The 25,334-nt window shown below is 41.1% G+C and overlaps 1 protein-coding gene across 19 annotated transcripts in view; it reads right to left on the reverse strand.

Annotated features, from left to right (window-relative positions):
• ebf3a (EBF transcription factor 3a) overlaps window positions 1-18,874 on the reverse strand; it is a 98,320-nt gene extending 79,446 nt beyond the window's left edge. For 16 of the 19 annotated variants that reach the window (XM_079801720.1, XM_079801733.1, XM_079801732.1 and 13 more), the window contains exons 1-6: window positions 16,195-18,874; window positions 15,791-15,947; window positions 15,408-15,471; window positions 15,113-15,168; window positions 12,675-12,748; window positions 11,103-11,171 (exon numbers count right to left, since the gene is read on the reverse strand). In XM_079801720.1, coding sequence (XP_079657846.1) covers window positions 11,103-11,171; window positions 12,675-12,748; window positions 15,113-15,168; window positions 15,408-15,471; window positions 15,791-15,947; window positions 16,195-16,328 — 554 coding nt within the window. In that variant the 5' untranslated portion in view covers window positions 16,329-18,874. The remainder of the gene's footprint in view (window positions 1-11,102; window positions 11,172-12,674; window positions 12,749-15,112; window positions 15,169-15,407; window positions 15,472-15,790; window positions 15,948-16,194) is intronic. The other 3 variants (XM_079801726.1, XM_079801721.1, XM_079801725.1) reach the window with 1 other exon arrangement.
• Window positions 18,875-25,334: the final 6,460 nt, after the last annotated feature.

Consider the following 25,334-nt stretch of genomic DNA (forward strand, 5'->3'; position numbering starts at 1 on the left):
GTATGTCGAGGTGGATGCAGAGCCAGTGTGTGTGTGTGTGTGTGTGTGTGTGTGTGTGTGTGTTGGGGCCGTTCCACTAAGTAATCCTGTAGGTCTGGCAGAAGAATGGCATTTTTAAAGACATCCCTTAAAATCTGCACCCTACTGAGGCCAGTGGTTTCCTCTGTCATTACAGAAGTGTAAACTCCTGGATGTGGGAGATTGAGGGTAATTTCTTACAGATGCACAGCCTCCTCTGGCTCACGACACGGAGATTTAGGGAGAGAGGGGTTCCAGCCAGGATGAGCTGGAGGAGCTGGTCCCAAATCAGGGTGGACGAGCTCTGGCGATTGAGTCACTGAGTCAGGTGTATATTACTCATCACGGGCTTATCTGGAAATTATATTATTATTATTACATACAAATGACCGTGACATACTATACCTATGTAGTCATTGGGTTTCGTGCTGAGCTTTGCACACACACCGAGACAAGAGGCTCAAAAATGACGTCTGTGGTCAGCTTCTATATTTTAGGGCCTATACTGCTTTTTAACAGTAGAGAAAGAGTGAGTGTAATAGAAAAGCAATTAATAACCCTCTTTCAAAACATGTTTTGGGCCAGCCCTGTTATATATAGGACCATTTTGGGTTAAATAGTACAGTCAAATATCATCGCAACACAAAACATACAAGGAAATGGTAAAAGGGGAATGGAAATGAACTCCAAGCTCTGCTGTTTTACATGTGCTACTGTTCCTTTTCTCGTGCATTGAAGGGCAGAGGTACGATACTTTTTCATTCAGCATATTGAGCAGGTCTCTGGACAAGCCAGCCAGCGGTTTTATAGTTAATCAATACCAATCCATTCCCAGCCTTGATGTTAAATAGGGATCAATACAGGCAAGCTGTGACTGGATCTGATTTCAATTGGTTGGCCAAGCAGTGGGTTTTAATCTGAAGCTAAATCAGACAGGAGAACATAAGTCAGCTGAATTACAACACTCCTTTCCCAGCACTAGGAAACGCCTGTCATATTTTATTATCGCAGTCTGGGCAGGTTTATTCACCACCTACGTTTTTTATTTATTTATTATTTCGTTTCATTTGTACGAAAGAGATATAAGCTGTCGCTATAGACTAGCATACCAAAAAAATTAAAAAGACGAAAAAAAATCCTATTTTCTCAGATTTGGCGGTGTGGGAACCTGCAAGAAAGCCTCCTCTTTTTTTTGTCTCTTCTTAAATGATTGATTCAGAGAGACTGGACAGATCAATGAAGATCTTAAGTTCAGTACGCTTCCCGACCAGAAGATCATAAGGATCACATCATTTCTGAATTAGTCCACCTGATTCACACAGATCAGAGATCTTGTGCTACAAAGAGGGCAGCAGTTATTGCAGAGAGGAGAAAAAAACTTTACCAGCACTTCGGCTGCCTTTTTCTACTCCCCTTTGAGGTGTATAACAGTATCCATAATACTCTTTTCTCATCCTAAATGTTGCTCTCCGTCTTCAAAAAGCTGCCTTATCTATCTGCGGCCAATGAAATAGCAAGCCCTCTGACGAAAGGCCCGCCATGTATTCCTGTAGATAAGTGTTGTCAGCCACCACACTTTTGCTAAGCCTCCTGAAATCCCACTTTCAGGAGCGAAATCCATAAAACCCATCCGAGTCTAGCTGATCTAATGAAACATGCTAGCCCCTATAGCACTGATTGATCAGCCAGCGGTCAAAGCCCTGGCCCGGCCGCCCCGGTGTCCCGCTCCTCTTGTGGTCCATCTATGATGATAAATTAGCATTAGATAGGGCCTAATGAGTTTACTAAACATTTGGGATTTGCGCTAATAAACTGGCAAGCTAGCAGGCTAGCAGTGAGAATGAGCAATCCCCGAGCAGCCCCTTATCTGAGGGACATGACAGTTAAACCACGCGTCCAATCTGCCATCGATTCATCATCCTGGCGCCATTGTGCATTCTTCACAAGAGGATAATTATGCAGCGACTGCCTTGGAAACACAAGTGTTTTACACAGAGAGCGAGGCCTGATGTTGCATGCGCACCATGGTAAAGCACTTCAAAGAATACAATGGTTTTACTAATCTAGCTAAATAGGCATTAAGCTGCAGACTACAGTGCCGTCTAAAGGAATGGAGCCAGAGCAAGTCTTCATAATGACATTCTAATGATCATGCAAATTAAAAATGCTTACGGCATCTGTCAGCAATAAGACAGAAGTAAGAATTATCCCAAAGTTTGATTTATCTAGCATTAAAACATACGACCGTGCAGCTAAACTGCCTCGTATTGTGCGTGCAAACAATTTACGAGTTAAACAAATATTTAGCATGGCTAATGATATTCTATCAAGTTGACTCGCAGCAACAACAATCCATCAGCATCGCACCCCATATTTAAAACAATGTAAATTAGTGGCAGCTCTGAGCAGAGTAAACGGCTGATGATGTGTGCTGGATGGCAGACGGAGTTCTGGACGCTGTAATTGCTGGGAATGATTATAATGAGGGTTTGGGAAACTTAAGCAGAGACTCACTTATAATGATAAATAGCCTTGAGCCAGTGCGTGAAACGCGGCCTAACCTCTCAACTACACCACTCTGAGCTTGACTGTTTCTCGTCTGGTAACCTAAAATGTAATTCAACATCATATCGAACCTCACAAAAGGGCAGGAAAAGACAAGTGCATGCAGAGCTATACATCCTACAGTGCGAGCGAATGTTCATTTGAGATTCGAAAAACACGATTACGCTTTCAGCAGAACGGGCCGTTGGCCGATAATCTTTTGACAGAGGGGCCTATATTTAGAGATAACTTGTCAGCTTTAATAAATGATAGTTATTTGCTGCAGTTTTTTTGAAGGTTTCGGAGCCGATGGCCCCTCCCGGGGGCCCATGGGACGGGCGACGGCCAAGGCCCACTGCCTCTCGCGGAGAGATGCTGATGGCGTGTGCCCAATGTCCAGATCGCTGTCCTGCGACCTCAAATTGGCGCGACCAGCACCATGTCCAATACAATCCTCACACTGTTTCCTAACCTAATCTCAGCGGTGTCACACGACAGATTGCCACATTCGGAAAAATGGGAATGGAGGTTGGGTGGGTGGCTGGGAGGGGGTGGTTTAAAAAGAGAAAAGACATGGGAGCTTTGTGTTTTTTGAAAAGAGAGAGATTGGAGGGACAAGGAACGGATATTTCTTCCAAGGGAGACGGCACGCACTCAACACCCTGATTTACAAACTGCTCCTAATGGCAAACAAATGTTGTGGGTGTGTATTCACGAAAATGAAAAGAGAACTGTACGGATCAAGCCAACATCGACCGCAAACCAAAAGCAAGTTATCATGCTTTTACAGCCTAAAACACACACACAGACACACTGACATGGTGTTGACAGAATCAACCAGGACGCTCCATAAACACGCACATGTAAAATAGACAATGTGGCCGAAAGGAAACCAAACACGTCAATTTAATTTAGCACGAAAACATTCTGCTGCACCGCAGCGGCCCGAGAACTAGTCCAAATCAAAATAAAGCTTTGTTAGCGACGCGCACATAAAGCGGATCTGTTTTGAATCCTTTCACGGTGTGAAGTTTGAGCAAAACAGGTTGTGCTGTGGAAATGGGACACGTTGCCCGCATTCACAGAGGGAAGCGTCATGAACTTCGGACATGCATTCCAGTCAGTCCTTCCTAAACCACAACTGATTCAATTTTCCCGGTTGTTATTCAAAAGGAACGTGCACCCGCGCCGAGCTATTGTGTGACAGCACACCCTCTCCAACTGCCCGGGGTGAGTTTTTGTGCACGTCTGCATGCATGTGTGGGATCACATTTTTACGTGTGTCTGTCGATAATCGTGCTTTATGCACATGATTATTTGTTGCATGTGAATCCATGCGTGCATGTGCATGTGTGTGTGCGTGTTGACACACTCGGCGGGGGTTTTCGTATAGCCCAACAAAAGGGGAGTGTCGTTGCTTTGTGCGCTCAATCAAATAAAAGGGGCTTTTTAAAGCACATATGTCCCCTCCACGGAGTCCTGATTAGACTCTCAATATCTCCACCAGACACACGCACACACACACAATGGCGCTGGTTGCTGTAGTAAAACTCATTTTCACATTTCTCTTTTGCCCCAATGCAGCTTTCTCACCCCTAAGAGTGTGCATGGATTTTGTCTCTCACTATAGACTCCTCGGAGCCGACGTCTTCCGGTCACATGCAACACGTCTTACAACAACACAGTGCAGGGTTCCCTCCTGTCTACACATGCTAGAGCCATTTCCCCCTTCCCTCCTCACACACAGACCCACATGGCATAAAAAAAGGAAACGCACACATTGCCATTGCCAAGTACCATTAGCTTGTAGCAGCTAAATCAAGACTAGTAATGACGATTTAAAAGTCACAAAGGTCAAGACAAAAGGCTGCTCAAAACAATTTTTTCTTGCTTAGCCACCTGATGCCATCCAACCTGAATGTGCAAAATAATGTCATAAGCAGAGAGCTATTCTGATTGGTTGAATCACAGAGACAAGGTGATATCTCTCAGGAAGAAGAGAGAAATAATTGCTTCCTCGATGGTTCTTTGCAGCACTTCAGAATGTCTTCTAATCGGGCTGCAAAAAAAACATATTTTTAAAAGCCTACAAGGAGCATTGATTATTTTTTTCAGATATGAAAGCGTTTACCTCTGTCCATAGAGGACATTGTTGTGGAGAAGCCTACTCTAGAGTAGTGTGCTGTCGGACATCTGCTAGGCCTTGACCCACTTCTACGTGTGAGCAATGTGTGGCAGCGCTAAGGTTTGGCTTTTTGACCGCAGAGGCTGTTTCTCATTTTCTGTGTGAGTGCGAGCTGAGTGCGAGCTGCCAAGGGCAGGTTAAGCTCTCTGCTTCTCCCCTCCTGTAGATCTGGCATCCCTTCAGTTCCCCGCATAAAAGGTGGCAATCTTCATTAAAACCTCTTACAGACAACTGTCAGTTATTCACAGTTAGAAAGAGCCAGCTGTTCTCACTCGCTCTCTCTCTCTCTCTTGATCCCTCTAGTGAGACGGAAGTCACTAGTTCATAACAGAGGAGTTTAGAAGCGTAGTCGGTTCTGAAGAGTTTCAAGGTGACAGTGTCATCCGCGCTGCACGCAAAGGCATTTTTGTATATCATTATGTCGAGGAGAGACAAAAGAGCAATTAACAAATAATTACAAAAGAATTTTGGTCTACATTTCAAACAAGCCAGCGTAAGGAGAACCTTAAGTATGCTAATGATAAATCATTTGCATACTAGAAAACACTTGCCTTTTTTTTTTTTTAAGAAAATCCTCAATTTATCAATGCAACATGGATTAATATTTAAATGGAAGAAAATATTGCATTTAATTGATTGCACATAATAAAAGGCAGTCGGTTTGTCCTACTAGGCCGTTGGGATGCTCTGTTTTTCCCGCCCATGGTGGACAGGGGGAGTCTTTAAAACTTGTTTGAGAACAGTCATTATTTTTCCAATTAACTTTGCTGCCCCTAGTGGTGCAGAAATGACACTGCACCTTTAACTAACGCCCCACACACATACATTTCAAAAGGACAGAATGTAACCAGCAATTATTCACTAAAACCTGAGCAAGAAACCTTTTACACAACCTACACCAAAGCAATACACTCTTAGTATAGTCCTGTGTGACAGAAGGAACACTATTTTTCTTCTCGTAGTGGAGAACTACACTCTAATTTCACTTTGGCCACTGCTGGACTTGCTCATTGAAGAAAAAAGCACAATCTCTCTCTTTCTCTCTCTCTCTCTCTCGCTCTCTCTCTGTTGTTAGCAGAGGGTTTGCTGACTGTCTCATAAATAAGGAGTTGCGGTGCACACCTGTGTACCTGCAGCAGTGAGGCTGTTACCTGGCCAGAGATATATCTGCTGTCTGCAACCTCATTAATCAGGTCTAATGGAGCTCCGGCGCTCTCCTCCTCTCACACGTGTGTCTCTGTGAACATAAACACACATATACGTGCATGCACATCCTCCAAGACTGCTGGGGCTCTACTGTAGATACAAGGACTTTTCGAATGAAACATTCATACACTCACACGGTCCGTTGAATGTCACCTGGACAAGGTAAGATATAAATAAATAAAAATATTACTCTCGTGGCTGGAGGCAAAAGCAGCAGTTCAAGTGCACTTTACCGCTCACTCATAGGCCGGTTTTGCACACATCCTGCGCAGTTTTATTTCCTGTTAAACAGGATTTTGGGGGCGGGACATATCCGAGGGATCATCCTTTTACGCGAATAGCCATTATTTTACGTCACGGGATGATTCGCTACTTGCTATTGCAAGTCAGAGTCACACAATATTAAAGGGAGGGACAATCTCAGTCTAAAAAAGCATTTGAGTGGACAACAATTTAGACACTTTTTTTTACCTTTAGGGGTAAAACAGGTTGTCGATGGGACAGTGCCCTTAAAAGATAAACATATTAGTACTTTAGAGTAATAATATATATATATACAGTACCCTTTAGGTACTACTATGAACCATTTAGCGGTAAAATAAGGTACAAAGATGTACCCCTAAAGGTATAACCTAAAGGTTTTTTCTAAAAGTGGATATGTGCAAAATGAGGGCTCAGATAGGTGCATTGAAAGTGAATTTTTTCTGCATTTAGGAGAATACAGAAGGACTCAAACCTAAAAGACAAGGCCTAAAGGTGTGCAAAAGTCTGTGTGAAGCAGGCCTTCCTGTGAAGGAAAAAGGCAGGCCGAGGAATTAACACTTAACACAGGCGTAATTACGGCACACACGCGCCTGTGAAAACCTGCCATTCAAGTGCATTGGTAAATAAACCTCTCTTTACAGGTGATCCAAATGCGTCTCGCTCCAGACAGCCCTCTGTTCCAGCGCTGATATGTAATTAAAATCATCTCCAAAATTCTCCTCGACAGGACGGGCCTGAGCCAAAAATGTAAATGACATTAAGGGAGACAATGAATTGAATTTTGTTTAATGTCCCTTTTGCTGGTGCTAATTTACATAGCGCTTTTCCAACAAAAGCTCTGACCTTCTAAATGCTGGCATTTGCTCAGTTCCGCGAGAAGGCCTGCGTGTGGATGAGAGGGAGGAGGTCTTTTTAAGTAGCCTGGTCGGAGAAGATACAAACAAAAGGGCGGAGGAACGATCGGTGTTGGTTTTTCAAGATTAAAAACCCTGCAACAGGAGGAGTACGTACACAAATTTTGACCCAGCATATGGCTCCAGGAAGACCTAGCTAATAACCGAGCGCAATCCCTTCTGGAAAGGTCCTTCGGTAGGAAAAAATTAATGAGTGTTTAGCTAAATCAGCATCGGGACCCAAATATCGTGCGGCCCGAACAGGTGCAAAAGCCTCAGCGAAATGAGCTCCATAAACCGTCCTGCTACACAACTGTGTCTGACAACAAAAAAAGTCAATCTCATGAATTATTCAGTTGAGGGAGGGGGTTGGCTGTCAGAGGTCAGCATGTCTTGACCTTTCTGACAGGAAGTGAAAGGGAGATCGGTTGGCTAGGAAAACCCTGATCGCTCTTGAGTCGGAGAGGTATTATTAGTTCTCCGACCGATACGGGGGCGGTAAATGATCCAACGCCTCGCTCTTGACATGTGTGTTCAAGACATCACCTACAAGAGTTCAGGATCTAGCAGTAGAACTCCTCATTTCTGATGCTCAATCTATCTTTTAAAAATACAGATGAATAATCTATGGCGAAGCAGGGTCGGGTTGTGAAATATTTAAAGATCCATCGAGGTTGAAATTTTGTAACAGCTGTGAAATACAAGCAAGTTTTTCTCGGTTTTTTTTTTCCTTCTTCTTCTTCTTCTTCTTCTTCTCCTCGTGAAGAACCTAAATCTGCACTAAAGTCCAAGAGAAATAGTATAAACAGATGTCTGGCTTCACTACAGGAAAATAGGACACATTTGGAATGATAAGTCTCCTAAACTCCATTGAAAATGCCAGAAGCGAGCGGGTGCCAGTTATTGTCCAAGCCCGTGCCAACGAGCAGTATGCCTGGCCCATGTGCCATCTGGGAGAATGTGGCTGAAAACGTTATTGATAATGGATCACCAGATCTTCTGGTCACCAAAGCCATGTTTAGCAGAACATTCTCTCCCTCCTCTCTCTGTCTGTCTATCTATCTATCCTCAGTCCAACCCAGTTAAATGTCTCGATTGTAATGCAATCGACCCTTTCTTGTCCGCTCACACAATTGCACTTTGGATCTACTTCCTGTGCACGCAAATGCTTGTTTATAAATGGTGAATGAGCATCTTCGCAACGCGTAAAATTCCCTGGTGTACTGTAACGTTCCACTTTTTCCTCAGAGACCAGAAAAAAGACGGACCTAACAAGACATTACCCCACAGGACTGGTTTTGTGATTACAAATTAGCTTTATATCATACACCCCACCTGCACGAACGCTCTAGTCATTTGAGGTTCGTGTTTCAGTGCGTTCCGGGCTGTCCCGGACGCCTTGTTCTCCGAGCGTTGGATAAAATCATCTGTTCACGGTTGTGATATGCAGACAATGCAGTCGGCTAATGAAGTACATCTGCTTTTGTGATCTGACAGAACGGATCGCCCCTCTATGAAAATGATCCTCTCGAGTCTTTCAGACGCCTCACAATCAAAATGTGAGCTTTTTTATCCACCGTTTCAACCTACCACAATATCCCTCCTTTTTGCCTTCTTTGCACTGTTCTCCTTTTCCTCTTTTACTAGTGTTACACATATTGTTCACCAGATTGAAGCACAAAGCGCCAAGACATCCGATCCATCCACCTCTATTTAGCCACGACACAAAGCCGAGCAATTTATGGGAAGAGTCAATGCGGTAAATATCAGTGAAACCCTGTTGTAAAGTGTTCATGTGTTTCTCTAAAGGTAAATACATTGTATAAGCCGCAGTTGGAAGAATCGACTCTGACTGCCTGAGACTCCTTTCAGGATCTGCTAAGAGGAAGTGATATGTGTTTTATCTTCTGTTCAGAAAACCAAAACAAATCCTCCTCCTCATCCTCCTCGTCGGGACTCCTCTTTTCTTTTTTTTTTCTTCCCCCACCCCTGAGCTTTTCTTTCTCTTGCGGTTGAGTTACAGTGAGTGCATGAATGTCTGTCCTGTAACTAATTACTGTTCGCACACTGTCAGAGCTCTTCAGCACGTCTGTTTAAACAAGCTAATCATTTAATGCAAAGATAACCAAGGTTACTGAGACTGATTCACACACTTTGAGAGTGTTTACAAAGAAAAAGTAAGGAACTCATATTCCCCTCCAAATAAGGTTAAACAGAGGCTCTGTTCAAAAACCTAGTGGGCTGCGTACATTGGCAACATTTGAGGCACATCATTATTATGCTACCTTCTAAGATACCATATTTTAGGCAAATCGTAAGGCAGCATTGCTAATTCATGGATGAGCATATAATACTTAATTCATTCAAAATCAAAAAGTGCAAATGGACTCATTTACCTAATATTTACAGTAATCAAATGTGATTCACATTTACAGCAAGGATGCTGCTTGTACACTGTACAAAATGATATGATAAATAAGTTATAACAACATTGCTTTAACTCATGAAAATAAGTTACGCTTTTAAGTCAGTTTAATGCAATTTAAGTTGAAATGACTTAAACGTACAAGTTGATTGTACTTAAATTCTTTTTACTTTTTTACAGTGTAAAAACAGCACAAAAGTTAAGTTTTGTAAGCCATGGACTATCATTTCAATCAAATATTGATTATGAATAAGCTGTGTGAAAACAAAACTAAGTTATGCCTGCTCCAAAAGTGGGAATCAAACCTCGCGATGACCGATTCACTCGCGTTATTGTGTAGCGTTGCAGAGTTTCCACATTACGACCGCATGACGTGAGAGCGGGAAATGCTCAGACCTCGAAACACGCAAGCAGGGTCATAACTTCGACGCACAGGGCATGAGTCCTTTTTTCCGACGCTTCACACACTTCATGCGTGGTGACTGACAGCGGCAACTGGTAGTGGTCACTGCTATTTGATTACTAATAAGAGAGATGTTCCCTCTGTCAGATACCAAACATTCCCCGCTAAGCAAACAGCTATTTCAGCAAGTCAAACATTAGCATTGCTATCCACTGGTGGCGCATATTTTGTTCCCGGCTTTACCCATCATCTCACCCTCCAATCTAATTTCTCACTCAGTGGACAGACAAGTTTGTGATCGTGAGATAACTTTGCAACAGCTACGGCAAGAAAACAAGAGAGAGAAAGAGAGAGGGAGAGAGAGACTCTTGCTGCTGGCAGCACTTGCTGCTTATTCATGGCTCTTTACAGCAGATGGAAACAGAGAGACTCCTGGCTTTATAGAGCAAGGTAGGCTTGTTCTAGCTCACTAATCTCCAAGAGGCCCGGACTCGAGCAGCCAGCGCTCCCTGTCACATTTACCGTTTCAACCGCAAGTCCAAGACCTGCCCCGCCGTAATCCACGTACGTGCTGCCACTACAGGGATAATTGGACAAAAAGGAAGAAGTGTAAGTCTCGCCGAGTAAGTGTAACCTTGAGCCAGACTCACAAAGAGAAACATAAGCTGCAAAAAAAAAAGAAAGAACGTCAATTACCCACTCGGCGGGAGCCGGTGTGTTTGAACACGCTTTCCCTAATGTGATCAACATGCAACCGCCAACAGCCAGCCCAGAAACATTACTCATTTCCCACCGGCAGCACTACAGAGCGCAACGTAAAGACACCTTTTTGCCTCAAACGTGCACACTTGCTCGCAGACGCAACGTTACCGCTCTGTTGCGGCACGCTTCGTTGTTTACAGAGAAGATAAGCAGAGCTGCTGTTAACAAATTAGGATGAAAGAGCTGCGAGTTTAAAACCAAACGCTCTCTAGATGTGTCTCCAAGTGTCTCGAGGAAAGCGCTTCCCTGACAACTCACCAGCAATTACACGGTCCCTAAAGACACCCCCGGGTTTCCACGTCAACACACCTGCACAACAACACAGGGCAAACCCAGGCCGGGCCGCTGGGCCGCAGCGCCCTACACTCACAGACGGAAGGCAGGAAGCAGATAGAGTCTTACCTGTCGATGATCACGGGGTCTGAGGGCGTTTCGTTCCTGTTTCCGCAGCTTTTTTTGTCACAACACCGACTTGGGGAGAAGAACACAGAGAGAGAGAAGACAAGACATGAGATGAGGCGAGATATGAGAGAATCAGCAAACAGCTTGCATGTGTCTTTCGTCTTCGAGCACCGTGTGTTTCGATTTATTCATCTGACACGCTCTCGCGTCCTCTTTTCTAGCTAACTGCCGAGGTGTTTGGCGTAGGTTCTGGCTGAGCCTGATGGTGTTGGTGGCAGCGGTTATCGCAGATGCGGGCGGCGGGTAAACACGGAGCCCGGCGCTGTGGCTGAAGGAGGGAAAACAGCATGTTTTTGGTGTTTGTCTTAGTGCTGAGAGGAGGAGAGGGGGTGCCAGGAGGCTGGGAGGGGGGAAAGCTCTCTCTCAGCCCCAGCTTTTGTTTACCTCTAATTGTCAAGCTGTTGTGTCTGGAGAGGATGCAAGATGCCACCTTCAACCAGGATTTCTGTGGGGCACTTATTAATTACCAGCTCAAAAAGCCTCCATCAGTCTCCTACAATGTGCCAATGCCTCCATTTTGAGGCCCTGAAGATGCTTCCATTATGCTTTCTTTAATTAATGTTGAAATTACTGAGGGGAAAAAAAAAATGTTATGCCTCTTGAATTTAAAGAAGCCCACTTGTATAATGGTTACATGTCTAAGTGAGCTAAATTAACACCATATGGTATGGAAAACACGTAAAGCTCCTTAAAGCTGACAGCTAAAGTGATTAAGGTACGTCTATGGACCTCTGCTTGGGACTCGGAAACGCATCTGTGCGGTTTGACGCAAGCAACAGAGTGCGATGCGAAGAACTTTCTTTATCGTTGAACGCGGCTCCGCAAACTCTTCCAAGTTTGGAGCGTTATTATCTGGAGTGACCTCTGACTCTTTTCCGATTTGGTGGAAAATTGAGTGCTTGCTTCCAGACGTGTCGGGTTCTCTTCCAGTGCAGTTGTGTTGTTTAATGTGATTTTTTTACTTTTAAAATAACCGCATGGTTTTCTGTGGCGCGTGCGTAAATATCAGAACAGACAAAGTGGCGCATGGTCCAATTGCTGAGGAGGAAAAAAAAAAAAAAAACACTCTCCAAAAGGCCAGAGTGCGCACACGCGCACACACGCGTCTGCATATGTGTGTGTGAGAATTTCAGTTCATCCTCTATAGTATTAAAAGTCCAGTGAGATCATTCATAAGTCCGATGCCACCAAATGATTCAGTCAAATTTGCGCTTTTGAAGTAGGACTTCTGAAACTCGCAGAGCAGGGCGCAAAGCGAACCGTAAATCATTATGCGTAAGCCGCCTGACAATTCTGAACATTTGGAATCTTTTCAGCGTATCCAGGCAGATCTATTCAGGGATTCATTGATTTTCTGTGAGGCTGATGCTCGGAGGCCTGGATAGGCCTACAATGTGTGCGTTACGCATTTATGAAAACATGACAAGACATCATGGCTGATAAAATACAATTATGCCATCAAATGTAATAGTCTAATAATTATCTGAAAATGTTCAAATGTGTTTTTCTTACCTGCACATAATTTCGTGTGTGAGAAGAACTCGGCACATTTCTGGGTTTTTGTCTTGTCCTTCATAAATAATAGCCTTGAAATAAAAGCAACAGTGAAGATCTTTTAAACACACTTATGCTAAAATATAACAGTTCAAATATTACACATAAAAACAAAGTGAAATTGGACCTAAAATAATCAAATGTGGTTTTCTGGCTCAAAGTTCATGTTCATCAATGAAAAATCGACAAGAGAGGTGCGTAAATAAAATCCATTTAGCCCACATACATTGTTAAACAATGTTTTATCTGTAAACCAACACACATGCCCACATTCTAGATAGAGATAACCTTTGTGTTATTAATTTGCATAAATAAATATGATGTTTGAAATGAATAGCAACACTTGGCCGGTCATTGCGATGACAAATTATACCACATGCATATCACTTTAGAAATGAAGAGTCGCATATGCTCCTGTTTAGATCTTTGCGCTATTTATTTGGGGAATGATAATAGAAATCACATAGTTGTCGCTTCTCCGACGCAGATGGCCGCGGTAAATAATACCCATAACCGTACACATCAACGCGGTTATAATCTGCAGATATTTAGGGGTAGAGTGCTAATGGGCAATCTGTTGTTTATTTTGAGCCGCTAACAATGATTTTTCTTTAGATAAAAAGCGGTGTCGGGGGGTACGCTTGAGTAATTTTTGAGCATTGGCTTTAACAGATGGCGTTTGGAGCTGTAGGTGCGCACGGGCCTTGGTGCTTTTTGCGCGTTCTGTCTCACTCTCTCTTTCTCTCTCTCCCTCCCTCCCTGTCTGCCCTGCTCCCGTTATGATGTACTGTGCAAGAGCGCACTCCAACGCGTCCTTCCGTGGGATCCGTGGGGCGCGTTGGGGTGCGCTCTTTCACGGTACATCATTGTAAAATATTATATATATATATATATATATATATATATATATATATATATTTAAAAAAAATAGTATACACGTACACACAAACAGTACTATATAAGTGTATGAAAACTCAAGCACTGCTGTATATCTACACATTAAACTGGAAAAGAAGAAAATGCAATGTGCGTAAATAAGCACGGTGCAAAAATAAATCACATAAAAATATATAAGAACTTATAATAAAGCATAGTCGCAATTAGGTCACTTGAATTTTAATTTGCCAATAAATCAAGCGTTGGTTTCTAATTCTGATGACATTATTAATTCTATTAATGAATTTTATTAAGACATAAGATGCAATTCAACCCGTTATAAATAACAAATTGAGCTCTGGGTTGAATTTATCCTCTTTTTTTTTTTCTTCCCCTGCCTCTCACTGAAAATATACGGAAAACCATAAAGTGGCTGTTCAGCGCCATTGACTCTTTGATCATGTTCAGCTCCATTCAGAGGCGCCTCAGATAAAACCTTCATATTTTCTCTCCTGTGATGCCAAACGATGGATAAACTACAGATAACAAGAGCCTCAAAATCAAGCTAAAGATCCGCCCTGTTCTTTACTATGAGAGGCTGAAATGGACAATGGAAATGAGCTGAGAGTGATTTCAGAGAACATCAGAGCACAATATGAATCAAGTGTCTGTCTCACGCCTGGAGCTTCAATTTTATGCCTTTAACCAGATCTGATTACAGCACAACAAAAGTCAGCTTTCACGTGCGATAGAAATGACACACGGACGTTTAGTAACTGAATGACAATTCATAAATATTGCACTGCCAAATAAAAAAAATATGTAATTTCATATGCTATTATATAAAATGATTAAAATAATGTATGCAGTGTAATATGTATGCTTCAACTGTCCACGCATATGAGCTATTGTCTAAGATAAATAAAAAAAAAGATTTAATAAAAAGACAACCTATTGAGCGCAATACACAAATATGGGTTTTGACTATAATGATAATATGGCTCAAAAGATACTAATACGCGTAGACTAAAAACACTTTAGGTTATTTTTGTCTTTATCCCAAGAAAATATTTTAGATTTTTAATGCGTAATTTAAAAAAAAAAAATTATATATGTAAACACATTTTCGTGCCCGACACTATTTCATTAATTCGCAATGAATTATCAAGCGAGAAGAAAAACGTGGTAATGTGATTCATATTAAATTAAATCCGCTAAATAACCTCCCCCCATTAATCAGAGCAACCCAAAGTGAGCCACGGCTTTACATCACAGTGTCCATGTTACCCTAGCACACGTTAATAGAACGAGCCATAAAATGCACTGCATCTCCAATAAATAATACAAATAAAGAAGATTATGTATTTACTTATGCCGTATTTACTTATGTAAACATGAACAATGTAGCCTAATGTAAAGCACGTGCAACTGAAACACACACACACACACACACACACACACACAGAGAGATTATAAATATAAATACACAGACACGAGTAATATAAAAGAAAGATTCTTACCTGTTTTGTCATGGAATCGATTAACCGAACATAAAGATCCTGTTCTGTTCTGACGCCTGTGGGAAATTATTTTTTTGTTTTTCAATGTGGGAAAAGTTTCCTCGGGGAAAAAAAATAAGTATTCTTGAAATTCACTAATAAAAAAATAAAAAAAAGGTTTGCCATCTACTAGAATTACATTTGTGGAATAAACTGAACTGCATTTTAGGAAACTAAATGCGAGCCAACACGGCTCCACTGAGTGAATAAAACACTTGTAAATCTATCCCTGCTGAATAGAGAAATTTACACTTACCGTTGCTGTACAATAGTTGTAGTTTGTAATGTATCCCATTGTTAGTTTTTTCACTGTTAGGTTCCTGAAAATAAGCATTGGTTTGGGGTCAGATTGGCATTATTGGGCTGTTGAGATTTTTTGTATATTTGTGAAAGGCATGCATTTTTGTCTGTATGCATGTATACATATTTACGCGTTTATCCAGCAACTCTTTGTTTTAATTTATTTTTTTATAGTAGAATCATTCCTGGCAATAATGTGTATAATGCATATCTATTTTTGTTTTTCTTTTCTCTGTGATATCCGTCAAAAGTGTTTTATGGCGCACGTGTTTCCAAAGATCTATAGATGTGGAAGTTTTAAGCTGAAAATTCAGAGCTGTATTCCAGAGCGGCGCTTACTTTCTCCTTCTCCACAAAGTCCACAAAAGCTGTCCTTTCGATCTCCACTGGCTGTCCCTGTCTGTCATAAAGCGCCAGGACGAAGTGGAAAAAATTGGATTTTCTGAGGTTGGATGGCGGTTGTTTCTCATAATGCGCCCGTGCCAGACCAACTCCACTGCGGGGAAAACAAGACACCAGTGTGGGTTAAAACAACAGGCGTACACTTGAGATATAGATAGATGTAGATAGAACGAAAACATGGGAGAATTCTTGATTTGTCACTTAAACTGTAATATGATGTAATGAACAGGGGAAAGCGGCGAAGAGGTGCATGGGGAGAGTGTAATTGATACATGGCATATTGGGGATTTAGGGGTCGATCTGAGAAATGCATTAAAAATCGGATGATTTGGCAAACGTACCTCTGGGCGGCCGTGTTCGCATCCACCACCCCAGCCGTGTGCATCCACGATCGGACCGAATTCATGCCACTGCCCAGCGGTTCCTCTTTCATAGTGGTCCCCCCTCTCGGTATATTTTCCTGAATCCCAAACATTAAAACAGTTCGCGTGCAACCCACTTCCAGCCAAAGAGATGAAATGAGAGTGTGAGCGAGGGCGCGTCGTTTCTCCAAGAAGCCCCTTCGGATAGCAGTAAGAGTTTGTTTGGGATTTGTCGAAAAGAGAAGAAGAAGAAGAAGAAGAAGAAGAAGAAAAAAGCAGTCCCGACTCCTTGTTCAGTCCGTCCTGCGTTGGCACCACATGAACGATTCAGTGCGTAAAGATTCTCAAGCCACTCCAGCAGCTTGTTTGGATAGATGGAGATCCTCCCGTGGAAGAAGCGAGACGAGTCGCGCAAATAGCAGGGATATTACAGTTGTTTTAATTCAGTTAAACATTTCTTGCAACTTTCTGCGGTTGTTGTTGATGAGGATGATGATGATGGTGATGATGCTCTTAGCTTGGTGGCATCCTATAACAACAGCATCAAAAAAGGCTTCGGGACACTGCTGAATCCACCACTTCTGGCTCCAAAAGACAAATAAACGCGTAAATGATCACCGTGGAGGTGTTCCCGGACACGGGAGAGGATGATGAGGGGCCTTTAGCGCGTCTTTGCAGAATGGATGGAAGCATACAAAACTCAACCCTCTATCCCCCAGGACTGGAACCTTTCCCGGGAGCCAAAAACTCCAGACCCACGGGATGCACGCTGTCAGAGGATGACGCGCGCGTGGGCGGGGCTTTGCCCATACATGGAGAGGATAGACGCTTCCTGTCGCTGGGCTTTAAGCTTGGACCGTGAGTACGTACCCGACTAGAGTCACTGCCGCTGCTGCTGCTGCTGCTGCTGCTTTTGCGGTGAACATCATGTCAAGTAATCATCAGAGAGGAACACAAATGAATGATAACGAATAAAGCGCGGCGCGCAGGAACTATATACACATTCTGAGAAACTGCCATGCAAGTTTATAGAGTGCAAAAGGAACACCGATGCAACTGTTCTAAATTCTTACCGGGCCATCATCACAGTGACAGTGCCAAACGTCCCGGGCGCCTAATTGACTAAATCGATTCACTAGTTTCTGAAGTCAGGAAGGTGCACTGGCATTTTAAGACTAGATGCTCCTTATAATAAACACCCTGGGCATCTGCATAATGGCGTAATGCGCGTCTTAAATTATGAGAACACTGACTGCTCGAATCTAACGCTCACAGTTGGCGTGCGTGGAGCGAACCGAGGCGATGTCAAACTCCTAGTCCTAGTGCGTACGCGCTTAATTTTGTAAATTATTCCAGAATTACATCTGAAACTGTGAAAGGACTCGGGGGAAACATTGCGTCCACCCTCTCCTTCTATGCGCAAGAAGTAGGATGTCTTTTGTAATAAAAATATAATCATTTATCAGAACAATAAGGGGCATTTTTCTCTTCCTTTTCGTAAGGGGCTCGTGTCTCCGATATTGGCAGATCACGCATGTATGTTAATATTTGAATTAACGGGCGAAAATGGAAGTCCGATGTTGGTTATCTGGGGACCCTGTGCGCTGGAGGGAGGGATGGATGGATGGATGGACGGAGAGAGGAGAAGAGAGATGTGTTTTACACAGCAATCTATTCTGCTAGTGTTGGGGGTTAATGACTATTGCCAAAGATAAGTGAATTATCAAAGCTGTTGCTCTTGCCTCGACTCAAAATCCATCACATTGCATCGTCGTCTAATTAAATACGTAAGTAATAAAATTATATTTTACGACAATTTAAGATTGATATGCTTTTTGTCTTTAATTCGCAATGACATTGATCCATGCATACGCTGAATGCCTCTGTGAACTTTAGTGTTAAACGGCACTCTAATGATTATTAATATGCGCTTATCTTAATCGTGAAACAGTTGTTTTTTTTGTTTCACGTGAAATGCTAGAATTATTGTTATTGTCAAAAATTTGAATTAGTACTTCTAACACATACATCTGAAGTATGACCTATTTGGCATGCGATATCTCTTTAATTTATGTTATTGTTATTTTTAAATCAAATTATTGTTGTTTTAATTCTTTTTCCGAACCCTGATTTACCATAAATATTTCAGGTTTGCTAACTCTAGGCCTAATCTACAGTATCTCTAATACAGATTACACACCAAAGCGATTTCAATCTGATTACCAAATTAGGGTTTTAGTCTAAATCCCTTTAAATCTGATACTGTTGACTAGAGAAGTTCAACAATCCCATCGCGTAGGTAACGATCCCGTCCTAAAAAGGAGTTTTAAACCTTATTTGACAACAAATGCAGCTGCCCCTCTATTTTGGAAGATATTAGGCGAAAATGAATGCAAATCTGTGTTCAGAAGCCATCTGGCCGGAGACTGGAGAATCAGCTGCTCGCCTGAATCCATCTCGGCTCATTTCTGAGGCTCATCTGGAGCCCGGAGCCAAAGCGTGCAAAATGCGCTCTTTAATTCACCAACTTTCACTTTCGCTCCTCGACGTTTGAAAATTAAGTGCGCGACAAATGTATGTTTTATGACACCGAAAATCCGGAGTGTTTACTCTGAATCTGATTTATTTGCGTTTTGCAAGTGTCAGATGTCAGTTTTTGTTATGCAAAAAAAAAAAAAAAAAAAAAAAAAAAAAAACGAAGAAGAAAAAAGCACCAGATTAAAAGCGCAGCTAAAATAACATTCAAAATATTCCGTAGGGGGGAAAAAGACAGTTTGTCAGCACACACACACACTCACACACACACACACACACACAAAGATTAGGCTATAGGGTTGCAAACACCATAATAATAATACTAGGCAAATAATAATAATACTTTGAAAAAAAAAACATTTGTGAATTAAATGTTTAGACCTTTAATATTATATTTAATTGTTGACAATAATCAAAACTTGATGTTACATTGTAGGTTCTCAAGAACAGTGTTTTAGATACATTCTACTATGACAAAAAGCTTTTTGCTTCCAACCGGAACCTTTATTTTTTTTGTAAACTGAACGCCGCGGATTGAGCTCTATTCTGTCTGGCCATGTTAGATCTTATTTGGGGAGATGTACTAACCGAGAGCGCGGGACAAAGGAAAAGTTAGTCATGCAGAAGGTGTGTGTGGGTTTGAATAAGATTTGTTCGGCGTTGCCAAGACCTCCCGAAGAAACGACCCTCCTCCTTATTGTGTGTGAAGTGTTCCTTTTGTGTGAATTTACGGGGTGAGGCTCCAATGATCCCCAACAAATTTGCATTTAAATAGCGACATCAACCGATTCGCGTGCCACACACCAGTGGCTTTCCCAGATGTCAAGGCAAAGTCAGTCAGATGGCCAGTGCCCAGATGTCCCCTCCACGCATCATACCAGCGCACCACGACTTTCCGATTTGCATCTTTGCGCACGGCCAAATCTTCCAAAGCCCACTTTTAATCTTAAAGGTCTGGGGAAGAAATGACACCTGCAAAACTCCAGAGAAGCTGGAGGAGAGGCATGGCTATAGAGAGGGCGAGGGCCTGTCTGTCTCCAACATCACACAAAAGCGTTGACATGTGCGTTCGGGCTGGTGTTGGCATTGAGACATGAAATTAAATTAGCAGTGCTGAGATTCTTGCGCGTAAAATCGGACAACTGACCACTCAGAGAGCACGTCGCGTAGTGAAAGGCGTGATCATAACTAATGCAGAGCTGCTGAAAGATGATTTACCCTCGGAATATCAATCCAAAAGCACAAGTTTCTAGGTTTAAAGCACATCTGTGTCACAATATGTTGGCTATTTTCAAGCACCAGAGTAAAAAAAAAAAAAAATCAAGTGTTAAATTTCACATTTGCATGCTTTTAAAACCCAGTCATCATATGCTAAGGCTCAAAAATAATTACAAATGTAAAAATATATATATATCTGAAAGGGAATGTGAGAGAGAAAGAGAGAGAGAGAGAGAGAGAGAGAGAGATGCGTAAACGTCGGTGCATGACAAACAGGGAGAATCAATCATTCGTCTTTGCATTTTTAAACTGTTGCATATGTTCCCTTCGCCTTAATCATGACAACTAATTACATCGTTAATGATCAGAAAAGGGAAAAATCAGGGCAAATAAAATCTTGATGAATTATGAGCATTGCTATTAGAGTCAAGTCATCGTTTCCGTTAACGGTTTATTGTTATAAAGCTTTGCTTAGCATTGCAAAAAATCACGTTGGACATTTTATTCTATATGTTCACTTGAAGTTAATATATTTTTAATGTACCTTTTCCATTGTGGATTTGTAGCGGGTAACAAATAAATAGACAAAGCAAACAGCATTAACTGATCAAAATACATAAATAATAAAAATATATATGAATAAATAATGCATTAATGGTAGAAAAAAAAGCCAAATATGCTTAAACATCTAAAATATCATTAACAATATGACAAATCTCAATCTCTTTCTCTCTCTCTCTCTCTCTCAAGAATGAGTTTGAGCATCAGCCTAAATGAATAAAACGTGAAAATATATGAGTGTATTTTTTTTTAAACCGGGGGAAACTGCAGGAGCTTTCGGCGGAGCAGCGTTTAATCTTCAAGAGAAATTTGACGAAGAGCGCCTCCTTTCGACGCGTGTGTGGAACAGCGCATGAGACCAAAGCACAATTAAACGGGGAAGAAGAGCTCGAATCAATCGCCTAATATCGATCAAACATGAGCCAATCAGTTTCTGATTTTCTTTTAAAGAGTGCCAGAATTTATCACCTCACAGCTGTCGCGCGTTGTAAACATCAAGATGGGAAGGACTTAAAAACAAAACTCTGATATGGAACAGTTTATGTCGCCGGTTAAATAAATTAAACACACTTAAAAATAAATAAATCATATGTTATTTAGCTGTAGAAAACTCCTATAAAAGTATTGTATCACTTTCGTTTCCAATATCCGCTGATGCTTTTATTTGCAAACCAAAAAAAAAAAAAAAAGAAAGAAAGAAAATCTCCATATCCATGCAGAAGCATCATATTGTACAGGAGCACAAAGTGCATGTGCTGCAAAATGCATGCGTTATTTCTGTGTGAAGCAGCTCGTGCTGAGGGCACCTTCACTGCGAAAACAGGTTTCGATTAGGTAATTTTAGATATTGTAATTGGCTTTAATTAAACATGTATCGCGCTAATTAACTCAGATTTTTGCTCAGCCGCTGGGACTCTCGTGTCGGCTTTGATACAGTCGAGCAGATGTCCCAATACAACTCCAGTGACAATTACAAACTTCACTTCTCTGGAAACCACTTCAAACCTTATATGCTGGCTGACGACATTAAACAGGTCACCGTTCCTATATGTTCAACCCATATTTAGGCTGTTTTAATTATAAGTAATAGTGTTTTTTTTTCATTTCATGCATCCCTATTCGATTTATTACGATTTTATTGACGTTTCAAAATACGCACTGCATTTGTTTTATAATATTTGCATTTGTATAAAATATAGGCATGCATTATTTGTATTATTAGCGCTGTTTTATTATTGTTATTGTTCAAATAAAAATCATAAAAGATTAAAATGTATAGGCTAAACAATAACAACATTGATAATAGTATCAAACGTTAAAATTATTATATAAATTATATTCATTTTAAATTGATAAAAAATATTAGTAGTAATGATTAAATAATAACCGTAGTAATAATACTAATAATTCTTATTAGCCTAAAGTTCTTTCTTTGTGTGTCAGTCTAACGCAGATCGTGATTCACAGCTGATTTTAAATGAAAACAGCAGAACATGTGAAATGGGCTGGTTATGTCGAGGTTGCCATATAATAATTAGCATTTTCATTCTGTTGCTGAAATGAAGAGGGAGAGAGAGAAAGAGCCCGAGGCGCAGCTCCAGGCAGCACCTATAGAAAGAAAGGAGCGGAGAGCCATTCGACACAATTAACATGTAAAATATCCAGTGGAAATGGGCTCTGAAAAGAGACGGAGCGGGTCAGCTCCACCTCGTTTCGGCAGATCCCGTAAACTCTCGTGATTACAAAGTTTACCGGAGTAATTAACGGCGCGGGAGCGTCAGCTGCACCTGCGCTCGGGGCCCCTCCACACGCACAGTGACGGCGATAGAGATTATTCCAACACTCTCGGTATTAAACAGCTCGCTCTGCAACGAGTTTGTCACCAGCAGCACGTCCTTCATGAGACGCGATTGACCTACTTTCTCCCGGTTAGTTTCACAAATCAGACGCTCGTTGGGAGCCCGAACATCTGGTAACCGAGAGGAAGAGCCACCGGTCTGTCTATTCAGGCCTTTCTATGGGCGCTCGGTCACTTCTGCCCCTGTAGGTGAGACGATCTCGGGCTTTTCTGGCACGGAACGGACCGTTATGTGGTGCCATTGCCCCACCTACAGGCCTGAGGGGTAAAAACAAACACCCTGTAGTCTGAGCCTGAGGTCAGAGGCTGCATCTGCTGAAGAATAGAATAGAATAGAATAGAATAGAATAGAATAGAATAGAATAGAATAGAATAGAATAGAATAGAATAGAATAGAATAGAATAGAATATGCTGCATGTGTAATTGTTTAGTCATAACCATTCCTTTTCCATTTCGATAATTTGCCTTTTACTTTTTTAATCTTTTTTTAAAAATCTATTCATTAACTAAAAATGCTAGGTTGTTTCAACGCATGGTTGGGTCAAATATGGATAAACCCAGCGGTTGGATGTGTCCATATTTGACCCAAACATTGAGTTGAAACAACCCAGAATTCCTACTAAAGTAAAATGGAGTAACCACACAATGATGAAGCTGAGAAAAAACATTTTATTTTCTCTAAAATAAGTTGTCTACAAATGTAATTAAATACATATTTTATTCAAATCCATTTCAATTATGCAATCATAATAAATATTTCTGCCATGTACACATTTAAGTATAGAAAACCAATTTTTTATAGCATTAATCTTTCATTTTTCCATTAAGATAATTTAAAAAAAGTAAAGACAAATTATAGAATTCATTAAACTATATATTAATTAAACCATTTACATATAAACACTCTAAAAAATGCTGGGTTAAAAACAACCCAAGTTGGGTTGAAAATAGACTAACCCAGCCATTGGGTTGTTTTAACCCATTGAATGGATCGTTTCAACCCAGCGGTTGGGTTAAATGTTTGCTTAAAACAACACAGTCGCTGGGTTAAAACAACCCAGTCGCTGGGTTAAAACAACCCAATTACTGGGTTAGTCCATTGGGTTGTTTTTAACTCAGCATTTTTCAGAGTGTATTATTCTGAATACAATGCTGAAATGTTATGTCAAAAATTGTGCTATTTAAATATTTAAGTGCAATCAACTTGGATGTTCAATATTTGATTTAAAATGCTGGATTTAACCCAACCGCTGGGTTAAAACGACCCATTCACTGGGTTAAAACAACCCAATCGCTGGGTTAAAACAACCCAATTGCTTTTTGCATTCTGCATTTTTTAGAGTGTAAGATGTCTTGTTTTCTGCTTAAAAAACACTGTAAAAAGTAAAATTTTTAAGCACAATCAACTTGGTTGTTTAAGTCATTTTAACTTGAATTACATTAAACTGACTTTAAAAATGAGTTGGATCTTGTATAACTTATAAAAAAGTTGAAAATTGCTAAACTTATTTTGATGAGTTGAAGCAATGTAAAAACATATGTTGTCATAATTCCGGGACAAGTCACATTACACGTTAATATATGGTGCACTATGGAAAGGTGGGGGTTGATGGTTAAATCCATACAGGATTACAGATGTTACTTTATAGGACACACCAAACCATCATTTCACTTTCAGATTAAGCTGCCGAACGAAGCGAAATCTCACTCAACTGCATGCATTGCTCACATGTATGAGACAAACCGTGACGCAACGAGACCAGCAAATGTAGTCCACAATTTATCATTCGGAACTTCCTGCTATTTCCTGAGAGCACATCACCCAAACACTCCACATGACAGAGTCAAAAAGGTCAACGCTATGAAATGAAAACTACGGAGGAAAGAAATTGAAAATGTGAGAAATGACAACTCGTAGCACGAAGCGGGACTGTTAGTGACTGCCTTGCTGTATCAAAATGAAATTCCCCAGCTGCCAGCTCTAATAGGGAGGGTCAACAGGTCAAAGTTCACACAGCCCCTTATTGCTGTGTTACGTTGCAGTTTAAATTCCCAGTGGCACTGGCGTAAGAGTGGAGGCGCACACTCACTTAGAGACGTGTCTTACATCCACATAATGGCAGGTCAGATTGTATCCAGGTGCATTATTAGCCCATAAATTTTTAATTGAGTAACCTTAATTTTGATAGAGCCTGGCAGTTCATTCTTTTTCGTCTTCCTGATGTCAGATATATCAATAGCATATCAAGCTTGAATTGTTTCAATACCATTGCATTGAAAAATATAATCTCACAGACAAAAGGGCTACTTTTAATTTCCCAAATGAATAAATGCAAGAATTTAAACTCGAAGAAAACACACTGGGTGGTGAACGAATGGCTTTGTCTACAGACCACAGTAGTCCCATGGCTGTAGAGATGGGCAGTCGAAGTGTGTGTGTGTGTGTGTTGTCCTGGTAAATCATGTGGTGCCGTTTTTTGGTCCCCATGAAGAAAACATCTTACAAATCATAGTGTTTTTTTGAAAATGTAAAAATGGAAGTTTTCTGTGATGGGTAGGTTTAGATTATATAATTTACAGCTTGTACAGTATACAATTATGTCATTATGTCTATGGAATGTCAACATAAATATGGAAACCATGTGTGTGTGTCTTGGTAAACAATGCCCCCACAAAGATGGCAATATCCAAAATTCTTGTCCTTGTGGGGACATTTTTTGGTCCCCATGAGGAAAACTAAAACTAAAAATAAATCATACTAAGTGATGTTTTTTGCAAATATAAAAATGCAGAAAGTTTTCTGTGATGGGTAGGTTTAGTGGTGGGGGGATGTAATATGCAGTTTAAAAACCATTACATCTATGGAATGTCTCCATAAAACATGAAAACACAACGTGTTTTTCGGTCCTTGTAAACCTTGTGTTATGAGGACAAAATGTCTCCACA

The sequence above is a fragment of the Gobio gobio genome (assembly GCF_949357685.1).
Source record: "Gobio gobio genome assembly, chromosome: 20".
Lineage (NCBI taxonomy): Eukaryota > Metazoa > Chordata > Actinopteri > Cypriniformes > Gobionidae > Gobio > Gobio gobio.